The 17175-nt window shown below is 35.3% G+C and overlaps 1 protein-coding gene across 1 annotated transcript; it reads left to right on the forward strand.

Annotated features, from left to right (window-relative positions):
• Positions 1–6093: 6093 nt before the first annotated feature.
• On the forward strand, positions 6094–11807 carry LOC121411752 (sia-alpha-2,3-Gal-beta-1,4-GlcNAc-R:alpha 2,8-sialyltransferase-like). Its single transcript, XM_041604599.1, has 6 exons — positions 6094–7468; positions 7897–8044; positions 8448–8560; positions 8963–9052; positions 9851–10092; positions 10803–11807. The coding sequence occupies exons 1-6, from the start codon at positions 7014–7016 to the stop codon at positions 11036–11038; spliced, it is 1284 nt and encodes a 427-aa protein (XP_041460533.1). The 5' UTR covers positions 6094–7013; the 3' UTR covers positions 11039–11807.
• Positions 11808–17175: the final 5368 nt, after the last annotated feature.

The following is a 17175-nucleotide window of genomic DNA, read 5'->3' on the forward strand; positions in this document are numbered from 1 at the left end:
GATATCGGTGAAGACAATTTCGAAATGTGACTGCATTTTTTACAAGTAACAACTATGATATATCTTCATTGCCCTACATAAAAAACGTGATTTTCTTGCTTTTAAATCAAATTCTCTTGCTATGACCCCCTATATTAGATCGAGTGTCTCACAAGACAATGTTGTTATTTCCATACGGAACATTTTCACATGGACATTTTGTCAATTTCTATACATTATTATATTTTCAGTTTTATTTAATCAGGGCGGCCTCATCAGTTAACAAACTGTTATCCTTGAGGGCCCCGAGATAAAAATCAATATTTACAAAGAATGAATACATGAATCAAAATTGCATACACTTAAACAACCGATATATAAGAAACATTAAAAATACAATCCAATAAAAGATCAAAATTGAATTTCAAGGAAAGGTAACTTCGATGGTAAGACAAAAGAAAAAGAAAAAGGCAATTGGAAACTGCTGAATACGATTTCACGGGAAAAGAATAAATGACTGGTAACAGAGTAATGTTCAATTGATTGGTAATAATTTGAGTACAGATTATTACATAATATCTGTCTGCATTTTTATGATGCGTGGATAAACTGATTAATGCCTAGAGGCAATGGTATGATAACTGTTCAAACCAAGACCCATCTTTTCTTTTTCAAGTCACAATCACTGAATCATATTTCAAGATCCCATCATTCACGCAATACTGCCATAAATCATGATTCGTTTAATGTAGGACTATTTCTTTAGAATTACCTTAACCTCCATTCCATGCATGCCTATATTTATCCCCACTACAAAATATGGTAATTATATTTCTTTTTGTAAGAGGGTGGGGGCACTTTCATTACACTGAAGTGAATATCATGCTCGTACAATGGCTTTAAAATAGACCCTTGACAATATGCATCTTCGATCTCAGAATACCCTCATCATAGAGTGTTTTGTCATGTTTTTCTCCCACGCTTAACAAGCGGGGCGGAGGGGGGGATCAAAGGGTGCCCACCTTGTATTGGCAGCCCCCCATCCCTTCTATGGCTTGTTTGCGAAGCAACAGAAAGAGATAAATCTATCTTGTAATGAAATGTTAATGTGTTTTACATGCTATATTTATTTTTACATTGGAGGATAATAAGTAAAGGCCTATGGTTAAAAAAAAATCTGTGGCAGTATTTTTATGTATAATTAGACGGATGTATATTTCACTCGATCTTGTAACATTATAGCATAAATTTAACAAGATTTAAAATTTACAAGATGAACATTTTAGTAGATGTGTTATTTGTTATAGAGTGAGTGGGTGTTTGTGTGTGTCACTGTGTGAGGATGTCTATGTATGTATCTCCCCCTCTCTACACGCTATTGTTTTTTTTTAACATTCGATGGAGACACCCGTCAACCATACATATATTTTGGCCAAGCCATGAAAGCTGTAAGAGTAATGAATTCGGAATCATAATTGACGAGCTGAAATTTATCATGTTTTTGTATGTCGGCGAACTGTCATTCGGTTTACTTTACGACACCAATGTCGAAGAGACACTACAAGTTAGCGGCTTCAAATGTGGGGGCTAAAACTCTAACATAGAAAATGAAATACAATGCAATAATTGTTTTTTATTCGTTTCTTAAAAAAACGACACGTTTAACTGAAACGTATGTCCAGTGACGGGGGGGGGGGGGGGGTGTAATCTCTTTAACGCGGGGTTATTATACAAGCCCCCCTCTCCTCTTGTACCACTGTAATGTTGTTTCTGACGACATCAATCATGACAATAAATGTCGATGTCTCCAATCAACAATCTAACCTAACAGCGCCTTCCAAATTGACAATGTGGGTGGATATTAATGTACATTCGCGTGTATACTTCACTTCAAGTAATTACAGCCACCATGTGACACGAATTCCCGCCGCTAGATTTAAATATGAAATAAAGGGCATCTTTAAATTTCAAATTTCATTAGTTCGACTGGCTACGTTGTCATGGGCGACTTTGGTTGAAATTAAGACTGGCAAATTAGCACCTAGCTGTCAGTACAATTGTAATCCAATGTAATATCTGAGTATTAGGGGGCGATCGATGCAAGTTGGTTAGGATGAGAGACAATAAAACGGATACGATTTTGTAAGATTAGACAATGGTAGAGATAGAAAGATGGGCAGATATACAGATAGATAGATGAATTGAGTGAGAGAGAGAGAGAGAGAGAGGGGGGGGGACGCTCTACTCGGATCGAGAGACAGAAAGAGGGGGATATGGAGAGAGAAAGCGATCTGTGATGTTTGGTGAGGATGTGTGGGTGTGTGTGAGGATGAGTGTGGGTGTGTGGGTGTGTGGGGAGAGAGATTCCGTCTGCATTAGAGAGAAAGAAAGAGAGAGGGTGAGAGAGCTGATCGGACACGTACATGTAAAATGATTGAAATGATGTTCCGGCATATACGGATTCTTGAATGATCGAATATTGTGTTGATGATTATACTGTGTGTGTGGGTTACAGTGGGAAGGTGGGTCTATGTGTGTGTTGCAAATAGACATAGAACCCCCCCCCTCCCCGAGTCCAGGATTAGTTAAAGATAGAGGGGTTACCCCTGCAGGAAAAATGAAAACAGTGTTACACATCTGTTCAAAATCACTAAGTTGACTATAATGAAGATATGATTCACTCTTTAAACATGCCAAATTAAACAGTTGAAATAAAATTTAAAACGATATACGACTATCAACGTGTTCCACTGTGAATACACTGTGGGACAATATGTCCTTTTTACCAGGGAAATGTGTGTGTGTGTTTAGGGAACGAGTCATAATAATTTGAAGAGTGGAGTAGTCAGTATTAGTTCGACGTGATAAAGAACGCGTTGAGTGAGATGTGTGTGGATTTGTGAGGATGTGTGAGTGTGTGTGTGTGGGGTGGGGTGGGTGGGTTCGTGCGTGCATGTGTTGGATTGTCCGCTTTTGACAGACGTGTACCAATCAGATGCATGATTTACGACAGAAACCTTCATTGATATCACATCCAAAAGACGTTACCCATGCATGTAATACAGGTGCACACCACCGCGGTCGTGGCGCTGGGCGGTGCACCGGCCACGACGCGTACATGCTGGTATGAGCTGTAAAGGAAAAAGGAAAGGGGAAGAATATAGAAAATACCGGGCGGTTTTCGATTCAATAGTGGAAGAGGAAGACATGATTCTGATAAAGATGGAGGAGACGGGAGAGACAGTTGGAAACTGTAATGGAAATGTATATTCCAAAGCTAAAATAGGCCAAGGGCGCGGAGTTTCCAAAGCAGGAAGGGGATATTTTGTTAAAACAATTTTAACAAGCAATAAGTTTGCACTCCCGAATGATGGTGATTGATATCATGAAGAATTTGACGAGCAAAAATCAAACAAACAAAATACCCACACATACCCGCACACACACCTTCAGACACGAAAGTGCACTTGCGTATGCAAAACAATTTTCACTAACAAAATTATTTTTTTTATGGCTCTCAAAGGAAGCGGGAATGGGTCGGATGTGCCCTTACAAGGATCCGCCACTGACATAGGCCTATGTTTCAATTATCAAGCAATATGTGATAATTCTATAACTGAACACAATAAAATCTAATTATTGGTATAAAGCAAAGTTTCAAAAGGAATAAGATAATAAACCAATTATATTTCTTAGTGATTTGTTACGATCTTGGCCAATTGTTTTATCTGATGTAGTGCTATTGACGAAAGGAATGAACTGACACTCTATTTATTTTTTTGACAAATTTATGACAAAATTCACTAATGTAACAACACCCAACTGAGTGGGCGTTACTAAGTTCCAATCACTATAAGAAGCATCTTACATATATTGGGCCTACATCAAGAAATGTCAAGCGATACCGTCTTACATTTTTGGTCATTAAATGCTTTACGAGAAAATTCCTCTTGAACGTCTTCATCAAAAGAGGTCGAAATGTCATGAGATGGCGTCCGCAATGGAGATACATTATTCCTCTGATTAGACAAGTTGATTCCCAAATGAGCTCAGTTTATTAAGATTGAAGGGATGTCGTTAATGTGCTTCATTCTCAAGTTGTTTCTAAACAAAATAAAGATTGTCTACTCTGGGGAACAGCGGTCTATTCCGAGACACATAAAAACCTGTTTCCAAAAACACGACATTTCTTAGAGTAATAACCGTCATATGCGATCATTATCAATATGTGAGAGTGTTAAATTATATAGGGGAGCATTGCATGAAATGACTTGTCGGATGTTTTGTTCCACAAATTATATGTTTCGTCCACCAAAACAACTGTGCTTTTCAGTCAGCCAATTAAAATCAAGAAAATCAAGATCTGACAACTTGTCGGGTAAAAAATGTTAATGAAACTATCTCCATTTTTCCTGACCTGTTGGGTGTAGGGAAATCTCCCATGTAACCATTAATTGGATTATCAACATATTTTTTTTCAGGACACACACACTAAAACGAGAGCACAATAAAACGTCGATTACTTAAAAAGAAATAATAGCATAGTATATAGAGGTGACTTGAGAGGAACCCTATAAGAGCGAACTTGGTGGAGAATGTTGTCCGCATTACAAGTCATGGTCACTGAACAAAATTGATGCATTAAAAAGGAGAGATGGTGAATGTTCGAAGATAAATCTTACTGTGATGCGAAAGATCTATGCCAAATTATGTTTGCATTGTCTTTTTGGCGGCTGCATCATGCACCTAATTAGTGATTACTGATGGTGTCTGCCTGAAGTAAGGAAAATTGTTGTTGAATTATGGAATAATGAACTACATCACTAAATATTCATGAAAGAGAAATATCGTTCGTTTCTCACATAGGGCAGATTTGGGTTAGCAAATGCTTTTACCTAACAATGGCATTAAACTTCAACACAAGCCATATCATATTGCATAGTTATGAATTTCTCCCCCCCCCCCTAAACAAAAAAATCTGTCATACGGTGTCGACCTCCATACCCGCAATGAACAGCTATGCTCGATCGCTATTTCCTAGCTTTCCATTATACTTCTTAAAATAATCGTACGAAATTAGAATTCATTTATATCTGTTATAATCTCTTGATGTTATTTCACAATGAGGAAACACAAAAGAAAAACAACATTAAAGAATTTTCTATATTGAAATCGCCTCTGACTAAGGGTGGACCTGATTTACAGATCACTGCAAAGAATATACATGTATATAATTATACTAATGTTATGATGTGACAGGATAGGACAATATAATGTTTATGAGGCACGGGAATCACCTAAGACTTGATAAAGATAATTTACCTATGTTGAATATAATACAATAATTGACCAACATAGTTTTGGCAACGACCCAACGTTTGTTAAAGGCCAAGTCCAACATGGCAACAAGTGAATATCAAGAAGAAAAAAGTACAAGAAAGAATAACTTTGAAACTTCCATTAAATAAGAAAGTTACTACTCTTTAAATTTTAACAAAACAGAAATACACAAATGAATGAAACGACGTTTAAGAGTATAGGTCATAAAAAATTAAACCCATTTGAGAGTGTGCATTATTCAAAATCATTGAATATTTTCATTCCATTTCCATCCCGCTTTTAAGAGTTGAATCCGCGCGCGATTTTCACCGCGTATTCCAATTGTTCAAACCCCTATTCAACCAAATTTAGTTTGACGAGACTAGGAGGTCCATTAGTTCAAATTGACATGTTCCAGAAATGACGCTATCGGGATCAAAAGCCTAATTACTTTCTGGAAGATATGCACCGAGAATTCAAAAAGTAATCAAAACGGTTATACAAAATACATGGCAGGTTTGCCATTTGCTTGAAATTGTCCCTGTATAACAAAAAAAAATGACAGCCGACATTTGTTATTTTATGTCTGGGCGAAATTATAATATAAGTCACATAATTATGATCCCGGACTAGCTTAATGCCTGGTCTTATTACCGAAAGTCCCGGAAGGGGAATTTTTTTATTTCAATTCTTTCATGTGTAGACTAACATGCCCTTTGGAGCACACGGTTTTTAAGGTTAATCATTAACTCGTAGACGAATAGCTCCCGACGGACTTTATATTCTCTTTGTTTGTAGGTAGGCCTGATATGCAAACAGAATCCCATGCACGTTTGCAAACGACCACCGTCACTATACATGTATTCATTCTTCTAAACCGTAACATAATAATAGGCAATTTTGAAAAGGATGATATCGGTAGCTTTAAATAATTAATGTCCTGTGATTTTTGACGTGCAACGAAATACCTTTGTCTTCCTGAGTCTGCCATGCTGGAGGAAATTTATTATGATATTGAGCCAAGCAAGCTGAAATATTGTCTATCTATTACTGATGTGGAACGTGCAGGCGCCATTCTGTTAGCGGGAACAGTGAACTTTGAAATATTGAACTGTGAAGACTGGATAATAAAAAGGAATTTGAGTCGTTACGGCTGAAGCATTTTGTCTCAGAAGGACCCCTTAATGTAGTCCATTATCCCTGAATGCCTGATATTTGATTTTGGATACATTATGCAGTTTTTAAGATTAAATTGGGAGTGACTTTACACTATCCACCCATTTTGAATTCAATAAGTGTTCCAGTGCATTGCGAGATATGTTTCCATTAGTCTTTGCAATGCCAGCTCGTTTTATGAGTGAAAGATTGAAATCGCATACATGGCATACGGAATGTGTTATACGAAGATATAGGTCTTGTTGAATACAAAAAGTGAGTAGTAGACCTATTAGGCGCATCTTATAAAAAGCCATATAGGTCAATGTTTATGAGTACATTTTTAAACATCGATATGATAGACTTATAAAGGCAAATCAGTCTCAGAAATGTATGTCATCTTCTCGAGTGGAATGGTTTGTACACAGGGTGGACGAATATTATCATGAGCAGGTTTGACTCAAAGTAAGAACGGCATTCATTAAGGCGATTAGGATGATTATGTACAAAGGACACCAGTGCTTGGTATAGTGCGCAGTTTATAGAATGAAAACACTGAAATGGATCCGAAGAAATCCTGGGTCTTGATCATTGTGCTTGTGGTATGCACCCTGACCCTCCTCCTCCATAAGAGTGCTAAAGTGATGGAAAATGGTCCGATCCTTGTCCACCTTGAGCCATCAGAACATCTTGCCAACATTTTCGAAGACACCCGGTTACTCGATAACCCGGACACGCATAACTTGCCTAAACCACAAGGATCCGAAAAAGAGGATCATCGATCTACTGCTGATTCCAAAGAAAACGAAGAAGATCTACTTTCGTACGTATTTCACGGATCACCATCGGCAAAGGATGTTTCTCAATCGGAGGGCAACGATACCGTCAATGACGACAGTTCTATTGCTGATATCTGGAGAGAAGAGGAGGAGGACGATGGGATATGGCGAATCTTCGAGGAGGAGTACAGGAAAATTGATTGGAAACGGAACAAGGATGGCTTCAACCAATGGAGGTGATAACCAAAATCATTTTTTGATCATTATCAACACTATAAAGTAGTAGTAGTAGTAGTAGTAGTAGTAGTAGTAGAAGTAGTAGTAGTAGTCAAAATCCTGCTGAAGTGATAGATGATCAGATGATAGCATCTCAGATCCCATCATGTCTACAGCCTTTACTGGAGAATGTCAGATGACAAGAAAACAAGTTCTTGGATCGTAAACCGTGCTAAAGGATGTAGGCCTGGATATGAGATCTGGATCTCATCATCTCTAATGTCACCAAGATCTCAATATTCTGATAAATATGATTTGGACAACCCGATATAATAATATTAGCATCTGCGTGTCACTTCTAAGTGTCCATACTAACTTCCTTGACATAAGTGTTTAAAGAAACATGCCTTAATTGATTTCATTGACACTAGCTGTTTGTTTAATGCAGGACAGAGCTGTCGATGTATGGTGTGGACTCTCGCAATGGCTTCTTGATAACCCAAGAATCTGTGGAGGTCAAACAAGTTCTTCCGTTCTACCTGAGTACCCAGCATACTTATACCGTCAGTGAATACTTCCTGTCTCTTGTTCCAAAGGTATGTTTTTCGTAGGGGTCTTTAATCATCATCATTTTAGTTCATCAAAAAGTAATTGAAATGGGAAGTATTTCAATGCAGTTTGGAGTTCATGATAATGTTCACATTTCAGAAACAACTTGGGAGAGTACTCGGATGTATTATAAATGAGAACAGTGATGAACAAACAAGTCTTTAAGAAACGAACCACCTGACACGATTTTTTTCTAAATATTTGATCAGTGGGGATAACCCATCACATTCATTAAGTATATTTCTAAGATTGGATACGCTCTTCAATTCGGTGAATTATAATTGGCATATAGATCACAGCACATGCAGGGTTGATTATTCTTCTAAAAATGAAATAAAACACTCGCCTAATGATTTTTTGTATATTTCATGAAATTATTCATTAATCTAGTCATCCCCTTACAGCGAGAAAAGTTTGGGAAGGTGTGCTGTGGTCGGTAATAGCGGTAACCTCAAAAACAGCGGATGCGGGCGAGAAATCGATGCAGCCGATTATGTATTCAGGTAAGTTACTTTTTTTCTCTATTTTAAATATAGTCTTTCTATCAATGACATTCAGTGGTTTTGAGAAAGAGGCCAATCTGTAATGGTTGCCTCTAAAATGAAAATATGGGTGAAAAGATGTGTTATCCTAAATATTATTTTGTAAAATGAATAAGGTTCATGTCTTGGTTTACTTGCCAACAGATTGGCTGTGATTATTATTCCATCGTCGAATCTGGCGATCAATGTCGCATTATTGAAATTGAATGCGTTGTTTGTACTGTGGTAGACCATAAATTACGCCACTTCGAAGAGTATGATAAGCTTTTATCTTAAAATATGATTTTTAAAATGTATTTAGAGTGTTGAGAGCGAAGCCCTCTTACCATGCTTATATTTTTTATTGATTATTTTCTCTTTTAGGTGCAACGTCCCACCCCTTGTTGAATACGAAAATGACGTCGGCTTGAAGACGAATCTCACAACAATGAACCCCAGCATGCTAGACACAAAGTATGACCATTTTACCAAGATATTTTTTTTTTCAAATAAAAAGGGCAAAAATAATGCAAAGAGAATTTGATAATGAATTAAATTGTGAGCAGATTTAGTCTAAAAGCTAAAGAGAGTAAATGAATCAAGTTATCTCAAAGAAGCTTAGCTAAAGTTTATGTCCATTTCAAACGTTGTAGGTACTTATTCATTTTATTATATTTGTTATTGATATTGATATCAATTAGTCAGTATATTTGCGCACTTTGAAACCTCCGCACAAAGCGCCATAAAAATGATATCAATTAATAACACCACAACTATCACGTTATCACTTTCTTCAAAACTATCATTCAGTGGCGTGCAGATGGGGGGGGGGGGGTTCACGACCAAGAAAAAAAAACGGAGAAAGGGAAGAGTGAAATATGATATTTTTATGGATGTATGTCAAAATCTATTTAAAAAAATACTTTTGTGATAATTTAAACAAAATATATATTTGCTCTCTCACAACTTAAAAAAAAATAAATTTCAAGCGATACGCCATATGTAACCCTCTCAAATTTTTGCTCATTATGCCGCTGCTATCATTATAATCATGATCTAGTATTGTTAATATTATTAATATCATCATTATTACAATTAATATCAGCATCATCATTTTCATCATTCTTTGTTTGGTGATGGGTATTTTTTAATTATAGTGGACGTTTCAAACACTTTGATAAAACTGTTACAAAATAAGTTATTCGTCGCCGTGATGATAAAGAATCAAAAAGTACTTTCGTTCACCAACCAAAACTTTCCAATTTCTACCAGGGAATACGGGACCATATCGATAACGCGTGAGATCGACTACCCGTATAACATGGTCCTGGAACCCTACAGTGGTGTCATCCTCCTCCCGTGCTTCAGCCACTTCTTCTACCTTCGAAAGTGCCTCAAAGCAATCAAGCAGTATTACCTGAAGAAAGCTAATATGACTTTCCTTCATCCAGACAACTTCATAACCATATGGGAGTACTGGAAAGATCGGCAAATGACCAATCTGCCTTCAACAGGTGCGTAGAATCGTAGCGTCGCCTTAGGCGGCATCAAGAGGGAGGGGGAGGGCATGGGTGCTATGTAATACGAGTAATTTGCCAATATCTACACAATTTTGGTACCAAGTATATAATAGGAGTACGGATAGGAATATCGAAAGTCATTTGAAAGCATTCTACAGGCATAATGGTGAAAGAGCCTATAGTACATCCACGCTACATATACCTACTCAGATATGAAACCTTTTTCTCATAATTGGTAATAATTATATTATTATTATTTATTCAGCAAAAAACATAACGAAACTATACATTCGGGTTAGATAAGAAATATCAACCACTGGAACGCCAGGGACAAAAAAGATAACTAAATTACTGTGGCATAAGCCCCCTGCTCCAATTTCAATAATTGATTTACAATAAATATTAGTAACTATACAATAATAAAGCACTAATAATAGAGTATAACATGCCACATGAGTGATCGAAAACAATATGTGATATAGATAATATAAAATTATATGGGCGAAAGAAAAGTAAATAACTTATCTCTAATATTTAGTATAAAGTTCTGTAAAATAATAAAAGTACATATATCATGCATAATTATGTAAAACATCTTCATCACAGTTTATTAAAATTATTACAGACTTTGTTTTAGGCCTATATTAATTTGATGATTGCTCGAAATCAAGTGATCGAATTTCAGCCTATTGATAACATTGCAGGATTTTACATCATCAATGTGGCGGCCACACTTTGTGACAGCGTGGACGTGTTTGGTTTTTGGCCCTTCGACAAGACTTCATTGCGATCAGGTGTCACCGAGCACGTTATGTATCATTATTACGAGGAAGGAAAATGGCGCCCCATACACGACATGTACGGAGAATTTGGACAGCTATTCGAACTCCATCGAGGAGGTGTTCTGAAGATGCATCTCGGAAATTGCACCTCAAGTTGACGAATAATATCTCATGAGATTATACCGCTGGCATTCTTTTCAGTTCTAAGTGAAAATGCAGATCTGGAGATATTTTCCACACATTGTGCCTTCCGTCTTGTATGCATGATTGCAAGATCAGGTATGCCATCTAAGGGTGTCACTGATTAATTGTCTGATTGCGCACTTATTCAGAATTCCTTTTCCAGGTACCTTGATACCTACTTATCGGCGATAAAATCACCATTGTACCTCTTCGTTTCGGAAAGATTTTACAGGTTTTCGATCACAGCCCTGTAACATAAAGCCCACGATTGATCATGGAGCTGATTTCTAGGTTTAATCATACACAATAATGAAAGCAATCAATCGTAGAAACCAGCCTCAAGATCATATTGTAAAGCATGATATTTATAATATCGTATGCAGGGCTCTGCTCTTTACAGCTTTAATAGACAAAACATTTTGCTATTCAAAGGTCAACGCCCTAATATTTTGAATTTGTATGAGATGATGAGACTATTCTTTTGGGGGGAAGATAAATGAAAATGAAACAAAAATGCTTTAAGATACAAAACTTAAGTAAAATGAACGGATAATACACTTGATATCAGTGAGTATAAGTGTACGAGGGGCGTTTTTTGTTTTTGATAATCCATCATGCCATTTTATGTATATATTTGAAAAGGCATATTCCCATGAATTTGCATTATATATCAGTTCACCGGCAAAGATATTATTGTTAAAGATTTGTGTTCTAGCAAATCTTTCATAAGTTAATAATCGGTATCACGGTAAAAAAAACGACGAATTTCCTAGTTGGACAATTATTAATAATCTGCAATTAAAAAAACACTTTTACTAGTTTTATTGAAATATGTACATATTTCTTTACATGTATCCTTGATACTAATTATTCATTAGGTTTTCATGATACTAAAATAAACATATTAGGATTTTGTATTGAAATAAAACAAACAGAACAACCCGAAACTTGGGAAAATATGTTTCTATTAGTGTAGCTAATGTTTTTTTTATAATCATAGTAAATAGGCCCCGTAAGAACTTTCATCGAAAAGCATTTCAGTGACTATTTTTACTCATTCGACACCGCAAAACGGTAAAAAAGTTTATATCACATGATTATAATTTACAAGAATCAATTGGACTTTAGGGCATTCTGAAACGTGATAAGGGTGTGAAAAAATCAGTCTAAGGAATATTTTTATCCCGTTTCCTATATGCAGCAGATATTTCAGGGGATACGTCTTGATTAAAATAATGATAAAAAATCTTTAAAGTTTATTTTAAGTCATTTCTAAGATACAAAATTTGATAGACAACGCTATCACGAATCGCTTTTCAAAAGAGAAAAATACTCTATTTTCATATAGGCAATGCGGAATGTATAAAAAAAAATGGAGTTTCTTAAGTCATGTTAATGCAGGATCGAAGCTCTCTGTTTTAAGAAAGTCTTCATAACTTATTTTTAGACGACATATAGTGTGGTGGGAATGTAAGAACCCATATGGATAAAAAATATTTGCATGGTTTAGGTCTGTGAGTAAGTCTATGAGATTATCATGATGATACGTTTCAACGTCATTCATATTCGAAATTTTGATTACTTTTTTAAAGTACAAATCTTACGAATTATATAAGTGAAATGTACAATTTGGCTGTTAAACAGTAATGTTTTGATAATCCACCTGTTAATAAATTTTGTATGATTTACTTAATGTTGTGGTATATCTTTGAGTTAATTATGTACATTTTCTTTTATTTGTTTAAAGTGAAAATAGATATCAATATAAAAGTTTTGGGAGAAACAGGAATTGTGAACGATTGAAATCACTTCAAGTGGAAAGTGAATCAAATACACACACACACACACACACACATATATATATATATATATGTGTGTATATATATATATAGATGTGTGTACATATGTACATATATACATATATATATATATATATATATGGAGAGCTCACTTGCAAAAGGGGTTAGGTCCACACAGATTATTTTTTTTAAAGAATATCTTGAAAATATGAAGACGGGTAGATTTCTTTTATACCAAATTTTATGTTCTCACGGTAGGGTATCAAGAAAATTCAGTTTCGCATAGAAATATTGCAATATGGAAAATTAAAAAAAATAATTTTCTTGGAGTGGACCTAACCCTTTTGCAACGAAACTCTTCTGAAGAACTCATTTTTCAAAAGGGGTTAGGTCCATTTTGCATAAATTTTATTGTTTCTGTCTATCTGACTATGGATTGTATTCTAGTTAACACAGTTTATAAAACAGTTTGATTTTGTGATATAAACATTGTACTTGAGGTAATGCAATTCATCGTAATATATTGATAGACGAGTCTCATAATATTTGAGTGAAAGCAAAATGAACATTACAAAAAGTATGTTTGTGTGGGTGTGAATGAATTATCGAAAGAATATTGCCTTATGCAGGTGCATGATTACACATTATGAACAGTAAACAAGAAAGTTATTCCTATCAAGAAAACATTTGTTTTATTGTTTTTTTTCAACTTTAACGAGCATACATTGTTAATTGTGCATAGAGCCAATCAAGTAAACATACGAATTAAATTACCTCAAATCGAGGACAAGAAAATCGATTGCTTGAGATTGAACGGTTTTATCCAACTATCTTACAGTTAATATTATATCCATAGTAGCACTTGTTTCAGGAGTTACATATATTACAATCCAAATACTTTCGTTTTCAAAACTTAAACATAAAATATTCTCCCAGATAACTTTGTTCTTGCGTTCGAAAAAAAAACCATATGTCAGTCTGTGCATGTGCACAACAAAGATTCGAGTCTTAGAATGTCTAATATTTCACAAAATAACTTATAGTTTACGGCATAAATATGCCTAAAATCCCATCAAAACTAGAGCAAAAAAAAATTAAAAATGTGCAAAGGAAACAGCGGTAATTAAGATTGAAAAGGCAATTAGAAAGTAAAAAGTAAATGTTTCGTTGCTTATATGCAATTTTATGAAAGATTTATTGTCATGAAAAATATATTTGAGACGCATTACGCACCAGTATAGTAACGATGGGTAATAATTCGTTTTCATGATCAATGTGGGAAAATATTGTGTGAAATACTGAAATGACACGAACGTTATTCCCCTCGTATATCATCTTGAGGATGTGATATCAAACGTACAAACTTAAGTTTTTAATTTCTACACACTTAAAATGCTGAGCAACATACTGTCCACTGTGTTGGGTGTTAAATATATATATACATATATATATATATATATATATATATTCTGAGCAATATTTATCCACTTCAGCAAATTATTACCAAATTATTATTTTTTTACCAAATTTGGACAGATTTTGACCAATAGTTGTGTGGACAGTATGTTGCCCAGTAATGCTTAAAGATTTGGCATTTTTCGCCTAACCTTTTCAAGAGTACAATCTCTCGCTCTACATGTACACATTCATGTTACTATTTTTTTCTGATTATACACTTTCAAAGTAAGCTGCACTTCACATTCAGCAGATAAATCAATTGAAATTGAATTGAAATACATTGGCGGCGGAAAAATCAAGATTCAGGTAACATTTAGTATGTTAAATTTATCATACAACGTTGCATCATCAGTATTGTTGAAGAATATCACGTGTTTGAATACAAAGTTCACTATGCTCCGGTAAAAAAATAAATCCAATAAACCATAAATATTTGGGAGGCGCCAGGAGTGTCATTTACGACAGACACGATCGTTGTAAAGAACTGATCATATCATATTATTAAAGTCGAAAGAAAAAAAATGCAAATTCATTGCTCGACCTTTGGGGCTGACTAGAATACAAGCTTAGGTGCTTGCATCATTAGTGAAATATATTCAATTTTATTTTTGGCCCACATGCCTAAATCCCCTTCGTTCAATTAGTGATAGTTACCATGGCAACGGTATCAAATTTAACATCTGTAGGATGAAAGCGATACGGGTTGTTTTTCATGAGCATTTCAACAAATCATTTACAATATCAGGAGTAGTGACTTTAATCTTTAAATTCAAGACATGATACTCACATAATAAATGAGATTGGGAAACGGTTAACTCTAAATGTTGTCGTACACCTTACAACAAATTAATTGAAAATTAGACTTTCCTAATCTGTATAGATATCAATTAGCTCGCGTACTATATGATTCAAGTTTATAACATGCGTTATCGATTCCGGATATTTTTTTTTACCCATCTTAATCATGTCTGTTATATATTTCATTGTATTTAAAAATTTCATTTATGTATATTCACCATAATGACAATAATATGTAAGAAATCTCTTTTTTTGTTTTAATTTCCTAACTAAAATAATGGAAACATCCACTGACATCTATTTCTTATATATATTTCCCTTTAAGTACACTTTTAACCAATTGAACTGTTTGCGTGTGGTACAGCATGTACAGTAAGAAGACGAATTATCAATACGTGATAATATCAATGAGCAACAAAACCTGATATTCAATATGCCCTATATAGAAGTGGTTGATCCCATAATGGATACAAGGAATCTAGAACGTGTTAGTGTGAGCATGTGACATATTTTGTCAAGAAAACAAAGGTGACACCAAAACCTGTACAACAATTAAAACAAAATTAACACATACTCAAAATCACAAATGTTCTGGGTATTTCTCACGTGCTCAGCTTGCCTGTGTCACCGACCTTTAAAAAAAATAACCATTTCCGAATTCTGTGTCGAACTTTTTATCTAAAAAGCTGAATAGCTGGAATCCGCCTAAGTGACTTATGGTGAAAGGACTTATAAATCTACTCTGCTACGCATTATCCCTGATCAATATTCTTCGAAATCAGTTAAAATTCACTTTTCTTTGGGAGATCAACCTTTTCTATATTGCACATCATCAAACACGTTTTCAAGTTTTTCACGTTTCCTGACTGCCGATGGCCTTATTATAGGAAATTATATGTTGCTGTTTTCTCAATATCACATACCAAAATCATTATGATTAGTTTTCAGACACTATCATAAATAATATAGAAATCCATTTCAAATTACGTTCCAGGATTTTTTTTTCAGTGAAAATCCGGCAAATACCAATTATGATGCGAAGGTCTGCTCGTTTCGATTAGCCCTGAAGGCGTCACTTTTCATATCAAAGAAAATGGGATCGTAACCATCTCCTCGCTCATAAATTAATTTTCCATGTTTAGTTTTTTTTTGTAGGAAGGGATCATTATAAAAAATCTGAAAGCTGAATCGAATGAGGCACAGAATAATTGCGCCGGCCGCGTTGACCTTCTTCCTACTGAAAAAAGAATATTCTTAAAAAATATTGGACTTTGAATTTTACGTAAACGATACATTTGGAAGATGAAAAAATGCGTGAAACTATGAATTCTCATGAACCAAATAGCGAATAGGGTCTATCGAGTATGTGGTAGTCTTTTAAGGGCACAATTAGGTATATGCCTAATCCATTTTTCAATAAAACAACATGAATGACATTAACCAGGTTCAGACGTTATTTCCCAGTCAGAATGAAAGTTTCCCTACAGTATATAACTGGAAAGAACACAATGTCCCACAATGTGATCAGTGTGGAACACAATGCGAAATAACCATCACATTATTAAATTAATGTGAGCATTTCAACAATGTGAATCACTTACATAGTCGAACGTGTGAACACGCTGTGAACGGTCACACTGTCGAGGTGTCCACAGTGTGAAAATATTTTCACACTGTTGAATGTGAGCATATTAACAGTGAGAATAGTATTTTCAAATAGTCAACTATGTGAACACACTGTGATGACACTGTGTGATACCGTGTTCTTTTCAGCATGGCGCAACAATTAAAATTACCACGGCTTGAACCGTGGATCGAGTAACTTCCGGAAGTGGTATCGCAGAGCGCGTCGACATTACGATTTTTCACCGCGTGGAGTCTGTACTTTGACGGAGTGTAGCGCTGCTTATCTCGACGATGGAACTGCAATGTCTTTTCTTTTTTTCTCTCTCTCTTAAGGTCGTATGATCATAGCTGCTCTGAGGGATTGTCCGCAAGGGCAATTTACTCCGACCGGCTAGTCGTTGTATCAAGATATTCATGGAAATATTTAGAGA

Source organism: Lytechinus variegatus, chromosome 1 (genome assembly GCF_018143015.1).
Source record: "Lytechinus variegatus isolate NC3 chromosome 1, Lvar_3.0, whole genome shotgun sequence".
NCBI classification, from domain to species: Eukaryota; Metazoa; Echinodermata; class Echinoidea; order Temnopleuroida; family Toxopneustidae; genus Lytechinus; species Lytechinus variegatus.